This window comes from Gymnoscopelus braueri, assembly GCF_963280865.1.
Source record: "Gymnoscopelus braueri genome assembly, chromosome: 7".
NCBI lineage: Eukaryota > Metazoa > Chordata > Actinopteri > Myctophiformes > Myctophidae > Gymnoscopelus > Gymnoscopelus braueri.
Window position 1 is genome coordinate 53260061 of NC_137608.1, and position 18291 is coordinate 53278351.

Genomic DNA, 18291 nt, shown 5'->3' on the forward strand with positions numbered 1-18291 from the left:
AGAGGATATGTCATGTTTAGCATCATTAAAATGAATAGCGACAGGATATTCGCCATCATTCCTGTGTATTGAGCTTTTGTGCTCACTGATGTTGTTTTAATTTACGGGTAGTTTTGCCAACGTATGCTAGACCACAAGGGCACTGAATCATGTAGATTACATGGGTGCTATCACAGGTGATGATACTTCTAATAGGAAACTATTTTTTCCTGTGTGTGGATGTCTAAAGTGCGTTAGTTTGGTTGTGTTATTACACTGCGCACTTCTCTACATGTAAAGTGTCTTGAGACAACTTGTTGTGATTTGACACTATAATAAAATTGAATTGAATTGAATTGAATGTCATGAAGAACTCTGATTGTGTGTGATCATTATTTAATGTTTCAATATAGTTTAGAACTGAAATATTATGTTTGTGTTTTCTGACGACAGAAACTATACAAAGTAATTTGATGAACCGCCCACACTAATTAGGACTCCCTCTTCCTTTGGTGTGTCGCCCAGGTGGCGCCTAAACCCTGACCTTTAGCCTTACAAAAACGATGTCTATAAACCTGACCTTAACCCTAAACCCTGACCTTTAACCTCACAAACACTATGTCTATAAACCTAACCTTAACCCTAACCTCAAAACCACGTCGACATGGGCACACACTAATTATCGTTAGCCTTGGCTAGCCATTTAGCATTTTTAAAGGACACATTTGTAAAAAAGGAGGATGATGTCATCATTGTGCTGCTGTTATGAGTATTTAAAAGCTGAATGGACACACAACTTTCCTCCTCTCTCCACCAGAGGGCAGCGATGACTCTCTGCTTCTCTGAAAACACACCCAGGTGTTCTGTGAAAAGACAATAAACCAATAAGAATCAGAATGTATTAACTGTGTGAACATGTTAACACTTTAGAATAACCTTCCCTTATAATAGTAAATTAATCATTCCCAAATGATCAGTTAATGTGTTATTCATAACTTGTCAAATGTTTGTTAATGGTTTAATGATTTAAAACTATGCTATACATGGTGAATAGATCATGAGCAAGTTGTTAGTTTACCAAGAGGACCCCCCCCCCATCTGACCACATTGTCATCAGTGTTGTCTGATACAACAAATCATTTGATTATTACATTTGATTATTAGATTCATTAGTATAAGAAATTAAGCAGAAGACACATGATAATGTGAATTCACGCGACCGGGATGGTTTACCAGGCTAGTTGTTGCACTTCTTACACAAGCATGTTGTTTTGTGTATGTTTTATAGTTTTATACACTTTTATACATTACCAAAAAAAAGGTTTAGTAGAAAGAAAGAGGAAGTGAACCTGGGTGTGTGGGAGGAGTCTAAAGATCGTCATTGGTTGTCGGCACCAGAATACGACCTGATAGAAGAAGAAGAGAGACAAAAAACAGACACAAATAAATCCTATGTTGCATTGTTTGTGTATTTCTACATTGTACACACAATAACACAATAATACAACAACAACACAAAAACATTACGGTTCAGTCATCAGAACTAATGTGAACATTTGACTCTTATTTAAGACTAAATGTAACACTGATGTATTAAAGTTAAATGTGACTACATAGAACACACTTTGACCTCTAACTAGGTCGTCTAAACTGGTCTAAACCGGTTATGGTTCTAAACCAATATAAACCTGTTTAGGTTGTGGTTTTACATGTTTGTTTGTTTGTTTGCATTTCTGTGAGGGCTCCACATGTCATGTGATCCTCTGTTGATCTGACCTCATTTTTTCCACTGGTAGTATAATAATTAATGAAACATGTTAATTAAACATTAAACATGTAAACTAATCACCTCGTTTCTTCCACTGGAGGTAGATGAATCCAGACAGGAACAAGACCAGACCCAGAACCAGACCTGATGCTCCCATGGCCACCTTGTTCTTCACTGACTCTGGCATGGAGTCATCTGATAATACAAATATCATATCATATCATATCATATCATATCATATCATATCATATCATATCATATCATATCATATTATGGGTTAACCCTAACCCTAATAAACAGACGACACAGTCATTGTGAGTCTGTTCGGTATAATAATGAGTCCAACCCTATTGGTCCAGTCCTTGAGGAGTTTGTCACCTGATGTGACATGTCCTTCTTAGAGCTAAATACATCCAAAACAAAGGATATGATGATAGATTTTAGAAAACATGAATCAACCTTTTACTATGATGATTATAAAGCAGGCTGTGGAATCATGTGCAGAAAATCTTAGGACAGAGTCTTAGACTCAGAACTGTGAGGCAGTTTGTAAAAAAGAATATCAGCGCCTGTTCTGTCTTAGAAAACTGTCTTGTTTTCACATTGATAAAACCATGATGACTCTTTGATCTGTTTTTATCAAATCAATCTGGTCTTTGATCTGTTTTTATCAAATCAATCTGGTCTTTGATCTGTTTTTATCAAATCAATCTGGTCTTGTATCTGTTTTTATCAAATCAATAAGCTCATAGCGCGGCACCAAGTTATGAGCTTGTAGATCTGCTATTTTTGAAAAATCTGAACATTGCAAATATTTGAATATAATTTATATATATTTTTAAACAACATTTTTAACTCAAATATTTGCTTCTGGGGGGTCCCTGGAACAACATATTTTGATGGGGATCAGCGGCCAAAAACATTTGGGGGGTCCTTGACAAGAAAAGGTTTGAGCACCACTGATATATTTCAGAAAAACTTAAGACATACAGTATGTTGACAGACATTTGACAGTTACAAATGTTCGCTTAAAAAAATATATATTCAAAGATTTGCACAAATGTTCATGATTTTTCAAAAATAGCAGATCTACAAGCTCATAGTGCGGCACTCGGTGCCGCACTATGAGCTTGTATATCTGCTATTTAGACAGTAGATTACAGTAGATTACAATAACTGACCCCAGTCCATCTTGATAGGCGCGGTCAGGCTGGGATGTTCCACCATGCATGTGATCTTCTCTCCTGATCTGTAATGCACACGCGCGCGCGCACACACACACACACACACACACACACACACACACACACACACACACACACACACACACACAAACACAAACACACACACACACACACACACACACACACACACACACACACACACACACACACACACACACAAACACACAATAGTAGTAGCTGATCTACATGCTGAACCGCGCCGCGATTCTATTCACATTGATCTGTTGATCTTTGTTAATATTTGTTTTGACTATTATTGTGTAGGAGCGTGAATGCCCTGCTGGGCTCTCCTCCGCTCTAGTGTTTATTGTGTATTCCACTATTCCCTCCCCATTGCAGAAAAAATAGGAAGGTAAGAGGCAGAAGAAACTTAGTAACGAGATACGCACGTTATAGCGTATTCCTGTGTGTGTGTGTGTGTGTGTGTGTGTGTGTGTGTGTGTGTGTGTGTGTGTGTGTGTGTGTGTGTGTGTGTGTGTGTGTGTGTGTGTGTGTGTGTGTGTGTGTGTGAGAGACTTAATATAAGCCTACCATTTAATGGGCCATTTTCAGCAAGTGATTAACACTTGTTTTATTTTTAAAGAATATATGTATAGGTGTCTATTAGGTGTGTATTTCCATAGGTGTCTGTTAGGTGTGTACCTGGGTGTGTACTCCAGGTAGGAGTGGTACTGGTAGTACCAGTCTCCATCAGACAGATCGGTATAGGAGAGACCAGAGGTCAAAGGTTCTTGACCTATCCACCAGGTCACCAGGATCACTTCAGGATAGAAGTCGTAGCTGCTGCACCTCAGCATGTGAGTGTGTTCACCACGACGAGGGGGAGTCTCTGACTTCAGTCTCACTTTGGGCTCCACTGGATGAAGAAGATTATTATTATTATTACCAGTCATAGGAACATGTCATTATCATGAATAATTGTATATCATCCACATTAGATCCAAATGATCCAGAAAGCCGCAACACACTTGGTCAACCAGCCAAAATGTTCATGTTTCTCGGCTCTCCCCCGTTCTCCTCTCCCTCCATTGGCTCCCAGTTGCTGCCCTCACAGAGTACAAAACACTGATGTTGGCCTACAAAGCAACCAAATGTATGACACCCCCATATCTTCAAGCCTGATCCAACCCTACAACCCCTCCCGCTCACTCATATCAGCTAACACAGGGGAGCTGTCTGAATCTTCTCTAAAACACCCTGGACAACGCTCCACATGTCCCAGACTCTTCTCCCTTCTCTAAAACACCCTGGACCACGCTCCACACGTCCTAGACTCTTCTCCCTTCTCTAAAACACCCTGGACAACGCTCCACACGTCCCAGACTCTTCTCCCTTCTCTAAAACACCCTGGACAACGCTCCACACGTCCTAGACTCTTCTCCCTTCTGGCTCCCAAACTGTGGAACAAATTCCCCATTGCAGTCAGAACTGCAGACTCACTCCTAATCTTCCGTCGTAATCTGAAGACTCTCCTCTTCAGACTCCACCTCAGCCTGTAGCACTAGACCTAGCCTTGATGACCTTGCGGGCTTATGCAAAGGTTAAAATGTAATTTAGATATCATGTTATGTAGACAGATGCCAGGTTCATTGTAGACCTGGCATCCTATAGTTTGGATAGTTTTAATGTATAGATTATTTATTTGTTTGATATTATACTGTTTAGACTGATGATAGGTTCTTGGTTTACCTATGATCCTAGATTACTATTTCTATGCATTTAATGTATTACCTTGTGTTTTCCTTGCTTACTGTAAATCACTCTGGATTAAGAGCGTCTGATAAATGCCTATATTGTAACTGTAAATGTCATGTTTGACCACCAGATGACAACAACAACGTTTCAGAGAATACTGTAGATTCTACAATAGTCTACAGTTTTCTACAGAGTAGAATGCATTTATATAATATAATTTTAACATACTAAATAATTCACAGTTACACAGTGCTTTACATAAACAAAAATAAACCAATCAATATCATTTAATGAAAATAGTTCGAATGAACTAGAGTAGAAACAAACAAAACAATACACATAATCCTGTATTATATTAATAAAGTGATTAAAAACATACAAGAGACAATAATTAAATATAAAATCAGGGTAAATGAAGTGTATAGAGGTGTGTTTTAGCCTGCATGGTTCTTTTTAAAGTTCATTTAAAAACATTAATCCTGGTGTCTCTATTTTAGGCAGGTCATTATATGTAGGCAGTGGTGAAAAGTAACTAAGTACATTTATATAAGTACTGTACTTAAGTACAATTTTGAGGTATTTGTACTTTACTTAAGTATTTCCAATTTCCAATACTTTCACTTCTACTCCACTACATCTCAGAGTCAAATATTGTACTTTTACTCCACTACAATTATTTGACAAGTTTAGTTACTAGTTACTTTGCACATATAAATTATTATATTATAAAACATACATTAACCACTTTAGCCTTATTTTATACCTTGGCCATTTGAAAATAGCAGATCTACAAGCTCACAACGCGTCGCGATGTGAGCTTGTAGATCGGCTATTTTCAAACATTTTAATACTTTTACTTTTGGTAATTGAAGTACATTTTGATACCAATACTTTTGTACTTTTATTCAAGTCAATTTTGAATTCCGGACTTTTACTCGTAACAGAGTATTTCTACAATGCAGTATTGATACTTTTACTTAAGTAAGAAATGTGAGTACTTTTTCCACCACTGTATGTAGGTGAAAACACTCAGAAATAGATCTACTGTAAATGTTTCATTTATTTTCGATGTACGATGGTAACACCACATGTTGTGAGCTTGTAGATCTGCTATTTCCACTGTGTGACAGCGTGTTAGGATACAGTATAAATCAGGCTTAAAGGGATAGTTCACCCCAAAAAATATTTGTTTCTATGGATTAGTCACCCCATGGAGACTTGAATTCATGGATATTGTTTTGTTTTTGTCTCATTCCTAAGACAATAATTTGATGACCAGCGGACCGGTAGGTCAGCGGTTCCGGTAGGAGAAACAAAGGAGACTCTTTGTGTCTCCTACCGGAACCGCTACCGGTCATCAAATTATTGGCTTAAAAATGCGACAAAAAACAAATAAAGTCTCCATGGGGTGACTAATCGTTAGAAAAAAAGTCATTTTGGGGGTGAACTATCCCTTTAAGTGTTTAAGAGGATCTGAAATGTTTCTCAGCAGATTAAGTCATGTTTTATAATCATTATCAGATCAATATTAACACCATTAATCATCTCTGAATAGAATGATTTATTATGATGTCATGTTATAGTTTATGAGGTGATGAGTGTTGAGTGCTGCTCTGAGATCAGCTCACCTCTCTTGTTCAGAGCATGGGAGTAGTAGAGCTCAATGTTGGGTTTGCAGACTGTCTCTCGTTCTGCTCTCATCACAGCCAGTCTTGTAGGATCTTTATTGAGGCGCTCTGCGTTCTTCACACCAAACTCAGTGTATCCAACCCACTGATCTACTCTACTGTCCCACCTGGTGATCTCATCACCATCGAAATTAGATGACGCTATGAACTGTATGTCCTTCAGCTCACTGGAGTTAAACACACAGCGGGATGCCTCATAGTACACATATCCATCTGGAAATAGACAATTAAAAATGTCATTAATGTTCAGTTGTATTATAATCTGTATATAATATCATCACTGTGTGTGTTTGAATTGTCAAGTACTAGAGTGGCTGAGTAAACAAGGACTCTGTCTGTCTGTCTGTCTGTCTGTCTGTCTGTCTGTCTGTCTGTCTGTCTGTCTGTCTGTCTGTCTGTCTGTCTGTCTGTCTGTCTGTCTGCCTGCCTGTCTGTCAGACCCCATCATGTATTTCCAGGATAACCCCTTTTTTATACCTGGGCTATTTGAAAATAGCAGATCTATAAGCTCATAGCACGGCACCGAGTGCCGCGCTATGAGCTTGTGGATCTGCTATTTTCAAACATTTTACTACTTTAACTTTTGGTACTTTAAGTAAATTTTTATGCCAATACTTTTGTACTTTTACTCAAGTCAATTTTGAATTCCGGACTTTGACTTGTTACAGAGTACTTCTAGATTGCAGTATTGATACCGAAAAGCACCTAAATGTAGCGCTGGAGGAGCTCTAAGACGGTGAAACGTGCCCCCGCCACCGAAACGGGTCGTAGCACCGGGTTAATCCGGCCATGTGGCGTAAACTCTGTCTCTCTGTCTGTCTGTCTGTCTGTCTGTCTGTCTGTCTGTCTGTCTGTCTGTCTGTCTGTCTGTCTGTCAGACCCCATCATGTATTTCCAGGATAACAGAGATAACACTCACAGAAAGGTTGTTATTTATGAGAGAGAAATGCATCACAATATGAATACATTTTGATATGTTTTATTTTGATGGTAACTGTTGTATAATCGTATTATCTGCACCTCGAGCACATATTCATGTTTACTAAAAATAAATATTATATAGAAAATATTTCACCATAACAACCATAAATGCTTAATATACATGTTTAAACATTTTCATTCATGTTAAATACATTAAACCGTTTTAGTTAATAACTATTGTGTTCATAGTATTCATGTACCTTTCACTGGTGGTTTCTTCAAGGCAGTGCGAATGGTGTCCAGCGTGGCTTTGCAGTAGTGCTGATCAGCCAAAGCATATTCATAAGCTGCTGTGAAGGTGATTGGATCTACAAACGGAGGCTGAGGGTACACCACCTTCCCTTTGTTGTAGTCTGCGTACATCAACACTTCACCATCCAGTGCATACACCCACTCTTTATATGAGTCTTTAACTGTGTCTGAACAGCTAAGGACATTAATCATCTCATGGAACACTGAAAAAATAAAAACAAAGATGACATTAAATTCAACAACAAACTTCTTCACAGTGACAATAACACATAATCATCATGTTAAACAATCATGTTTGGTTCTTATATGAAGTGAAAGGTTGGATATTAAAAGTAGCTTCCTGTCAAACGTTTTATTCAAACTGAAACACATTCAAATGTTGTTGTTTTTTGGTTTTGTTGTATTATGAAAGTAATTCATACAGAATGACTTATTTCATGATGTCACAACAACAGTTTCTAACATCTGTTTTAATGTTCATGTATTTGGACCAACATTCAACATTCTATACTGAATATTTAGGTAGTGTGTGTGTGTGTGTGTGTGTGTGTGTGTGTGTGTGTGTGTGTGTGTGTGTGTGTGTGTGTGTGTGTGTGTGTGTGTGTGTGTGTGTGTGTGTGTGTGTGTGTGTGTGTGTGTCTGCGTGCGTGCGTGCATGCGTGCGTGTGTGCGTTTGCGTGTGCGTGCGTTTGTCATGTGTTTGTAGTGTGCATTGTTCATATTTGTTTTTATATAATAACAGTAGATATAAATGTATATATTATATAATAACATACATATAATGTACTTACTTCCTGTGATCGCTTTAACATGAAGTACAGAGGAGAGGATGAGGAGGGTGGCTGTAATCTTCATCATCACTGATCAAAACTGAACTGAATTTAATAGATGAGAATAAACAGATGAGAATAAACAGATGAGAATAAACAGATCAGAATAAACAGATGTTTACTGAAAGAGAAGTTCCGGAGTCTGAAAGAGAATGAAGGAGGACTCGTTCTGTAGTTTAGAATAATCAGCCAATCAGATTAAAGATACGATGTTACATCATCTGTTTCCAGAAAGACGACAGTCTGGATTATTGCACATATCATGAACAGTATATAGCTGGTGCTTCATAAGTAATCAACAAACTATACTAAAAACTGGGCAAACATTGGCCAAATTGTCAATTAATATAAGAAAGAGCAACATTTTTGAAAATAGCTGATCTACAAGCTCTTTTAAGCATGTAGATCTATTTATCTGTGGGAAATGAGTCAAACTAAATGTAACGCCTCAACTCCTACAATTCCAAGTCTTTTTCAGGGTGGGGGGTCCTGAGTTCAAATATGATTATTTTGAGGGGTCCTCAGTTCAAATATGATTATTTTAGGGGGTCCCCAGTTCAAATAGGATTATTTTGGGGGGTCCCGAGTTCAAATAATATTATTTTGGGGGGTCGCGGTCTGAAAGTGTTGAGAACCACTGGTTTATTGCAGATCAATCAGTGAAACACAACACAGGTAAATCAGCACATTCTTAAATTTACAATGTTGATCTGGGATAACAATAAAAATTGCAAAAATATTTTCATAGATTCTGAACTTTTCTTGGAAAGTCAAAAAACATTTTGAAACTTTATATCCAGTTAGTATTGACAGCAGCTGAGCTTTAAAATATGTTGCTTGTTACAAAGTTTCTCAGAATTACTACACATTTCTTAAAATCTTCACGTTCACCACTTTTATCAAAATTGTATTGTGTGTGTGTGTGTGTGTAAGTGTGTGTGTGTGTGTGTGTTTGTGTGTGTGTGTGTGTGTGTGTGTGTGTGTGGGTGTGTGTGTGTGTGTGTGTGTATGTGTGTGTGTGTGTGTGTGTGTGTGTGTGTGTGTGTGTGTGTGTGTGTGTGTGTGTGTGTGTGTGCGTGCGTGTGTGCGATTGCAAGTCTGCATGTTACGCGCGCGCGTGTGTGTTTGTGTGCGCCCGCGCACGTGTGCAGTGCTGGCTTGTACATCTGTGTGCATGTCTTTAAGTGGCGCATGTGTTGCAACTAGGGTTGCCACCTTTCAGAAAACGAAATAAGGGACACATGCGCGCGCGCGTGCATGCGGACCCCGCGAATTTTTTTTGCGGGACGGGTGGCAACGGGTGGCAACGGGTGGCAACGGGTGGCAACCCTAGTTGCAACGGTGCGTCTCGCAAGTCTGCATGTTACGTGTGTGTGTATTTGGTGGCCCGCGCACATGTGCAGTGCTGGCTTGTGTGTGTGTGCATGTCTTTAAGTGGCGCATGTGTTGCAACGGTGCGCCTCGCAGGACCGCATGTTCTGTGTGCGTGTGCGCGCGCGTGTGTGTGCGCGCGCGCACACGTGTGCAGTGCTGGCTTGTGTGTGTGTTTGTGCGCATATCTTGAAGTGCCGCAGGTGTTGCATCTTTGCCGTCCGCAAACATATGGACGGACGGACGGACGGACGGACGGACGGACACACAGACACGGTCAAATATAGAGCGGCTGGCACCGCTAAAAAAGTCGGTCGGTCGGTAGGTCTAACCTGGTAAACCCTCCCTCCAGAAATCTCATTTGTATTTTATTTCAGGAGTGAGTCTGGCCTGCAGACCTATATGGGCAATTTGGCTGTGGGCTGGAGCTGGGCGGGAGTAATGTAGCTTTGATGTCCAAGTGGCCCTTTGATGTCCAATCAAGCCTATTTAGGCTGCAGTGATTATCACCACGAGTAATTGGTTTTTCTTTGATGTGAACCACTCGGGTTCCACCTGATTCGCCTACCCCCGCTGTCAATCACAAAACAATGAGCGAGGACGCTGATTGGCTCGGTTATTTGGTAATGCACTAGAAACGCCCATACAAGCCTTCATGCCAGACTCACTCCTGGAATCAAATGGAAATGAGATTTCCGGAGGGAGGGTTTACCAGGCTACGGTAGGTCAGCTATAGACGATGTTTTAACTCTGGCAGTCAATGAGTTAATCGACAAAACAAATAGTGGTTGTAAAAAGAGTGTCGGCAGCGGGAAACGATACCAGGAGGTTAGGGTTGTCAGTCTAATGATTAGTGAGGCACGCCACCAGACCAGGTGCTGTAATGAGGTTTCAGGATGTGTTGATTTTCCTTTAGTTTTAGTCATAGTCTTTTGAATAAAATTATATTTAGTTTTAATCATATTTTAGTCATCTGAAATGTTTTAGTTTTTGTCTAGTTTTAGTCGAATAAATCTACAGTTGATTTAGTCGACTAAAATGTATTTTGGCGGTGCCTTGATGGCGTCGTAATGGCTGATTTTACACTTGGTTGCGTGCTGAAAATATCAAATACTACAAGGCGATCTACAAGCTCACAACGCGTCGCGCTGGGACACGTTGTGAGCTTGTAGACGTAGATCAGCTTGTAGATCAGCTATTTTCAGAGCACAACACAACACCCGCAACCAAACATAAAATGACTTGTCTTTTAGTTCTACTGGATCTCTTCTCCACTAGTCACTCCCTAACATTTTAGTCTAGTTTTTATTTGTTGATGAAATTGTCAATATATTGAGTCTTAGTTTTCATCAAAGCTTAGTTGTTATTTAGTTTTTATTTAGATTTCGTCAGTGAAAAAAGGTCGACCAACATTTCTCGTCATAGTTTTAGTCGACAAAATCAACCCTGGTTTCAGTCTGTATTAGAATGTGTTGAATGTGATGCTGAGAGGCAGCTCCGCCTTCATCACAGAAGAGGGCGTGGTTATAGCACAAGAGGTTTTGGAATGACGCGGTTCAGTGCCTTGCTCAAGGACACTTTAATTATGAAGCCAGGAAGAGCCGGGAACCTGAACCTGTAAACTGAACTCACAGACGCTCCTCTGATCCAAGCCTCATTACATCTCACTGATGATACCATCATGTCATGTGATCAAAGTGTTACTTCAGAGGTGTGTGTGTGTGTGTGTGTGTGTGTGTGTGTGTGTGTGTGTGTGTGTGTGTGTGTGTGTGTGTGTGTGTGTGTGTGTGTGTGTGTGTGTGTGTGTGTGTGTGTGTGTGTGTGTGTGTGTGTGTGTGTGTGTGTGTGTGGTTTCACTCACCACTGAAGCTTCTGACTGGAATTTCACTTCCTGATTCACTCAGCAGCCAATAAGAATTATTATTTTATTAAACATCACCAGTTACGAGAGAGAGAGAGAGAGAGAGAGAGAGAGAGAGAGAGAGAGAGAGAGAGAGAGAGAGAGAGAGAGAGAGAGAGAGGGGGAGGGGGAGGGGGAGATATTTTGATTTGCTTGCATTGTATATTTGTTTTTATAACAGTAGATATAAATGTATATATTATACAATAACATAAATATAATGTACTTACTTCCTGGGATCGCTTTGACATGAAGTACAGAGGAGAGGATGAGGAGGGTGGCTGTAATCTTCATCATCACTGATCAAAACTGAACTGAATTTAATAGATGAGAATAAACAGATCAGAATAAACAGATCAGAATAAACAGATGCTTTCTTAAAGAGAAGTCCTGGAGTCTGAAAGAGCATGAAGGAGGACTCGTTCTGTAGTTCAGAAGAATCAGCCAATCAGATTAAAGATATGATGTTACATCATCTGTTTCCAGAAAGACGACAGTCTGGATTATTGCACATATCATGAATGGTATATATATGACAATCTCTATTCACTTTACTTTATTTTTATTTATTTTAATTTTAAGTATTGGTATTGATTGACTGATGGCTGTTATGTCAAGGTTTTAAAAATATTTTCAAAAATAGCAGATATACAAGCTCACAACGTGTGCTGCTTTGTGAGCTTGCAGATCTGCTATTTTTGAAGAGCCGAAGTAACTTATTTTGATGCTATACTAACACATTTTGCTTGGGACCCCCCACTAGGACCCCTGGGGGTCCCCGGACCCCACTTTGAGAACCAGTGGGAGCAGATTGAATGATTGATTTACTTTATTTAGTAAGACATGAGAACAACAGTACATGGAAGTACAAATTCACAATACAAGGTCTACTAAACCTAATGGTGAAGAGTATGTTGACTCATTTTACGAAAAACAGGGTGTACGCAAAGATGATTTAAAACTCTCCCCTGTGAAAACAGAAGAGGTGTTTAAAAAATTGAGTGCACTTCATCAACACAGAGCCACAGGCCTCGACAATATCCCCGCCAAATTTCTAAAAGACTCAGCCGCCTCCATTGCTCCAATCATTACCCACATAATAAACCTCTCCATCATACAGGGACGGGTCCCTAACGATTAAAAAAAAGCCCTCTGTACAAAAAAGGAAACAAATTAGACCCTGGCAACTACCGCCCTATTTCTATTCTTAGCTCCATCTCGAAAGTCATGGAAAAAATCGTCTATGAACAGGTCGATAAGTATCTTGCCGAGAAAAATCTAATCTACAAATTCCAATCTGGTTTCAGAACAAACCACTCCACTGACACATGCCTTCTCTATTTGAACGACTCTATCAAACAAGATGTTGACAAGGGCAAATATTGCGGCATGGTCATGCTGGACCTCCAGAAGGCCTTTGACACCGTTAATCACCCAATTATGATCAATAAGCTCAAAGCAATAGGTTTTGATGATACGTCAGTGAACTGGATGAGATCCTACCTGGAAGGGAGGGAGCAAGTGGTGGAAGTAAACGGCACCCAGTCCCCCCCCTCCCTGTGACTTGTGGTGTTCCTCAAGAAAGTATACTAGGACCCTTACTGTTCCTGATATATGTGAATGATATGTCATCAGCCTGCGACTGCAAACTGTTCCTGTTCGCAGATGACTCGGCCCTGCTAGTCTCGGACAGGGACAGGCTGCAGGTTGAGAAAACTCTCAGCTCTGAACTCAACAAGATATGCATCTGGCTCTCTGACAACAAACTTTCATTACACCTGGGTAAAACTGAATCCATCCTCTTTGGGTCCAGTCCTAACCTTAGCAAGGCAGAGAGTTTCACGATCAAAGTGGGTGATGATGTCATCAAAAGAAAGGATAAAATGACCTACCTGGGCTCCATCTTGGAGGCAAACCTCTCTGGTAACAAAAACGCCGAAAAAGTTATCAAAAATGTCAACCAAACAACACGCTATTTGTGGAGGATTGATCGTCTAGTCAGTAAGAATACTCTGAAATTTCGTTCAGGAGACTGCAATTCGAAAGTGGCCCCTGTCCAAGTCTTAACCTACCCCCCCTACCCCCCCCCCCCCTCTTTAATTTTCCTCTTTTGTATATATATTTTTTCTCTCTTCATACCAGTAACCTGAAAGCTGATTGTATGACATTCTGTATAGTAGTGTGTATATCTGTCTGTCTCTTATATGTCATCATGATTTGTGTGCATGGGGTTCTGATCTTAAACAAGCTGCGTGCTTAACAGAGTCTTCCAGTTTAGTAGACCTTGTATTGTGAATTTTGTACTTCCATGTACTGTGATTCTCATGTCTTACTAAATAAAAGTACATCAATCAAAACTGGAAGACTCATTAAGCACTGAGCTTGTTTAAGATGAGATCCCCATGCACACAAATCATGACCGCTGCCCACCCCTGGAAGCATACAGGCAGGGCCGGACTGGGACCAGGTAGCCCAGCAACCCTGTGTAAAGCATAGGCCACCACCTAGGTTGCACATGAACTCTGCAGCTAGCCTGGCGTAGACAGACTATATCACTGCGTGGATGAGTCTGGTGCTTCTATGAGGACGTTTTTTCAAGGGGGCGGGATCAAAACAATGACTCTCGACGCAATTGGTTAGACCTACAAACCAACTACCAATTACAGTCTCCCATATTTGAATACTGGGCCCTGATTGGTTACCCCCGTCTTCTGGAGCAGGAAATGGATTGTCTATGGAGCGGTGCCAGACCCAAATCGCAGAGTGCAAATTTTTTTTGCACTCGCAGACTTGTCTGGTCCCAGGCTACTCTGCAGCCGCATTGAGGCCACTGCTGAAAAGCATCCCAGCCCAAACATTAACGTAACTTATAATTGGGCCGCGCGACCCGGAAATAATCGTAATAATCCTTTTTTTTTTTTTTTTTTTTTTTGGTCGACCCAGCGCCCCACTGGCCCATCGGCCCACCGGGCGTCTGCCCGGTATGCCAAATGGCCAGTCCGACAGGTAACACACACACACACACACACACACACACACACACACACACACACACACACACACGCACACACACACACACACGCCCAGAAGAGAACATTTGTGTTAAAAAGAAGTCACATTTTCTCCATATTTTTTTTTTCTTTTTCAAGACGAATTCAAAAACAGAAGATTTACAAGCTCACATATACATGGATAAGGTGGTTAAAATTATTGTGTTGATGTAATAACCTCATCCCCTGGATGATGATCCTCCCCCTCACGGACCCCATGGGGGTCCCCATACCCCACTTTGAGAACCACTGGAGTAGATATCCACGTAGACTTTCTAGCTGGAAATACCAGCCGGACACGTTTGTTTACAAACATTCTGTCTGTCTGTCTGTCTGTCTGTCTGTCTGTCTGTCTGTCTGTCTGTCTGTCTGTCTGTCTGTCTGTCTGTCTGTCTGTCTGTAGTTCTTTGGAGCTCCTCCCACTGTTAGGTCAAAGGTCAGATGTGTACACAGCTGTCATCGTTGAAGAACCCGAGTCATATATAGGAAGAGAGGTAAGAAAAAACTAAACACTCCTTTAATTACTGCTGCTAGACTAGTGAGTTAATTTGACTACATTCATTCCCTAAAAGTATCCTAACACTGTGTGTGTGTGTGTGTGTGTGTGTGTGTGTGTGTGTGTGTGTGTGTGTGTGTGTGTGTGTGTGTGTGTGTGTGTGTGTGTGTGTGTGTGTGTGTGTGTGTCTGTGGGTGTGTGTGTGTGTGTGTGTGTGTGTGTGTGTGTGTGTGTGTGTGTGTGTGTGTGTGTGTGTGTGTGTGTGTGTGTGTGTGTGTGTGCGTGTGTGTGTGTGTGTGTACGTATGTGCGTGCGTGTAGGTCATATTAGACTTATTACCTTACGTAGGAGTCGTGGTGACGAGGGCTCTGTCTACAGATCGCCCCCTGGTGGAGAAAGTGAAGATTACAACATTTCCCTCTCTGCACCTGTACTCCAATGGTACACACACACATGTGGCTGTGTGAGTACACACACACACACACACACACACACACACACACACACACACACACACACACACACACACACAAAATATTATGAATCCACATTTTTTGTTTTACATATTTTAGGGTTAGACACTTTGTGAGCTTATAGATCTGTTATGATGTGTGTGATACCGAGGCACAACTAGACGCGTCGCAATTCAGGGCAATTGCAAAGTGTGGTTGCGCCGACGCCGGTCGCAGGTTGCCGCCGCCCGGACTTGAGGAATATGCTTGGAGGAATACCATCGGAGGCCGCGTGACGTGCCATTCGAATTTGGTGCTGATTGGATCCTGTGTTCGTGATACATGGCGTTTTGATTTGAAGAAATAGGCCCCTCCCACTAAAATAAATAAGCCCCTCCCACAAATGTAGCGGGCCAATGACATCGTCATGTCACTCCTGAGATCACCTGCTTTTCAATTTGAGAGGAGTGATCCCCCCAAAAATCATGTTTTTGCATCAAACGGTTACGTTTTGCGCAGTTGTGGCGCCCCCTAAGGGTCAAAGTGGAAATGCTTTTGAGGATTCGTTGAGTAAACCACCCTCGACATGTGATTCAAATTTGGGATCGATTGGACGTTTCGTTCGTGATTTTTGGCATTTTTGGTAAAACGGGCTCCTCCCACTAACTTTGGAAGCCAATTACGGACGAACGGTATGGACTATCAAAATGCCATTCGGATAGGTTTATCGCATGAGTCCAGAGATCACGTGTACCGAAAGTGTGTTTTGAAGAAAATTCAAAATGGCGGAAAATCTATCCTGACGCAAATGGGCGTGGCCTATATGGGGAGATGCGTAGTGACCCAAGGAATCCAGGGAAAAATACATTTTGATTTTACGACCTACGGTTTAAGAGTTATAGGCTAAAACGTAAAGGGCGCTGTTATAGCGCCACCATGTGGCCGATTAGTGTAATTATCTTTTCAGTAATTTCGGACTAAATTATGAACCTCCCCTCTAAATGTGGTAACTCTAACTCTTACGGTTTCTGAGAAAAAAATACTTGAATTTGAGTTTTTTCACTTTTACATTAAAGCGGAAGGGGAAATTTAATGCACTAATAAATCAATATCAATTAAACTATTTAACCAATCTCTTAGCAAAATACAAGCGCACGATTCCAGGTCAAGACGGTCATTTTGAGATATGGCACAACATTGGGGAATAAAAACTGTGGGAGGAGATGCGCGGCAAAGTATTGTTTATCTATAAATAAAGTTCATCAAGTACTATAGTCTGGTTGCCCTGTTAGGGCAACCACACTAATAAAGTGTGAGGATTACTATAGTCTGGTTGCCCTGTTAGGGCAACCACACTAACTAAGTATAAATCAGGTATAACTCTAAACTTAAGCTGGACTCACACTGCAAGATACGACACGTTATGAGCTTGTATATTGGCTATTTTCACTCGTTTTTTAACATCTCCCACTATATTTAAGCAAACCTCTGTCATCAAAGGGAACCTCTGTCATCAAAGGGAACCTCTGTCATCAAGGAATTCTGTCATCAAGGAATTCTGTCATCAAGGAATTCTGTCATCAAGGAATTCTGTCATCAAAACCTGTTCAGCAGGATTCTCTCAAACAGCGGAGATTCTGCGTTTATGGTTATGGGATGCTTGGCATTTGTTGTCGCCATGGTTACAGCGCCGCAAGCTATGGGATGATCAAAGTGTGCATGCGTCAACCTACGGCTGCCGTGCGCCTGCCTCACGCTCCTGCAAACTTATTAAGAATTTTTATTTATGCCCCGTGTCACACACTGTGTTTTATGAGCAGAAGGACGGTTTGGATATCATCTCCATAGCACTAGCGCTCACATTCACACGTGACATGTTCTAATCCAGGTTGTGTTATTAGCACACATAACTTAGCCTAGCTCAAACAGCTTTATCCATTAAGACCAGGAACGCATCTGTCATTTTAAGATTTATTTGGCTATTCCAAAAATTGCAGATCTACAAGCTCACGGCACTGAGTGCAACACTTATGGAATACTTTCATTGCCGTAAGCAAGGAGATACTTAGTTTTGTTGTTACTTTTATTTGTATTGCCATGAAGGACTTTATTATATATGTGCGAAATTGCTAAAATAAATTATTATTCTGTTGTTTACTTTATTAAGCATTTCTAGACAGACAGACAGACAGACAGACAGAATATTAAGGTATATAATAATAATAATAATAATAAATTAACAGTCACACTTTTGTGTATTACAGTAAAATTGTAATGACAAATTCCAAGATGAACTCTGTAAAATAACACTTTGTTGATATATGAAACAAAAATAAAAATAAATTAACCCATTAAGACCGGGAACGCATCTGTGTCATTTTAGATTTCTTTGGCTATTCAAAAAATAGCAGATATACAAGCTCATAGCACGGCACTCGTGCTATGAGCTTGTAGATCTGCTATTTTTGAATACCCAAAGAAATTTAAAATGACTGATTGAATGGGTTAATGAATCAAAAAAGTGACCGATGGAATAATGGAAGAAATAAAATAATCCACCGTTGCAGCCCCCCAACATGGACGCT

General features: G+C 40.5%; 2 protein-coding genes and 1 long non-coding RNA gene across 3 annotated transcripts in view; all 3 read right to left on the bottom strand.

Moving 5' to 3' along the window:
• Positions 1 to 1387, bottom strand: part of LOC308088551 — a 2488-nt gene extending 1101 nt beyond the window's left edge. Inside the window, exons 1-2 of the long non-coding RNA XR_013933452.1 lie at positions 1329 to 1387; positions 1 to 842 (exon numbers count right to left, since the gene is read on the bottom strand). The exon at positions 1 to 842 is cut by the window's left edge and continues 1101 nt beyond it. This is a non-coding gene — a long non-coding RNA (uncharacterized lncRNA). The remainder of the gene's footprint in view (positions 843 to 1328) is intronic.
• The window catches only part of LOC308088132 (H-2 class II histocompatibility antigen, E-S beta chain-like), a 29199-nt gene extending 17177 nt beyond the window's left edge, over positions 1 to 12022 (bottom strand). Inside the window, exon 1 of the mRNA XM_080432506.1 lies at positions 11939 to 12022. The gene's annotated coding sequence lies outside the window, so the exon portion shown is untranslated. The remainder of the gene's footprint in view (positions 1 to 11938) is intronic.
• Positions 2258 to 11753, bottom strand: LOC308089146 (HLA class II histocompatibility antigen, DQ beta 1 chain-like; the record flags this gene model as incomplete). Its single annotated transcript, XM_080433713.1, has 6 exons — positions 11670 to 11753; positions 8399 to 8482; positions 7556 to 7810; positions 6315 to 6587; positions 3634 to 3847; positions 2258 to 2282 (listed from the first exon to the last, which is right to left on the bottom strand). Exons 2-6 carry the CDS (start codon positions 8463 to 8465, stop codon positions 2258 to 2260), a joined length of 834 nt encoding a protein of 277 aa, XP_080289839.1. The 5' UTR covers positions 8466 to 8482; positions 11670 to 11753.
• Positions 12023 to 18291: the final 6269 nt, after the last annotated feature.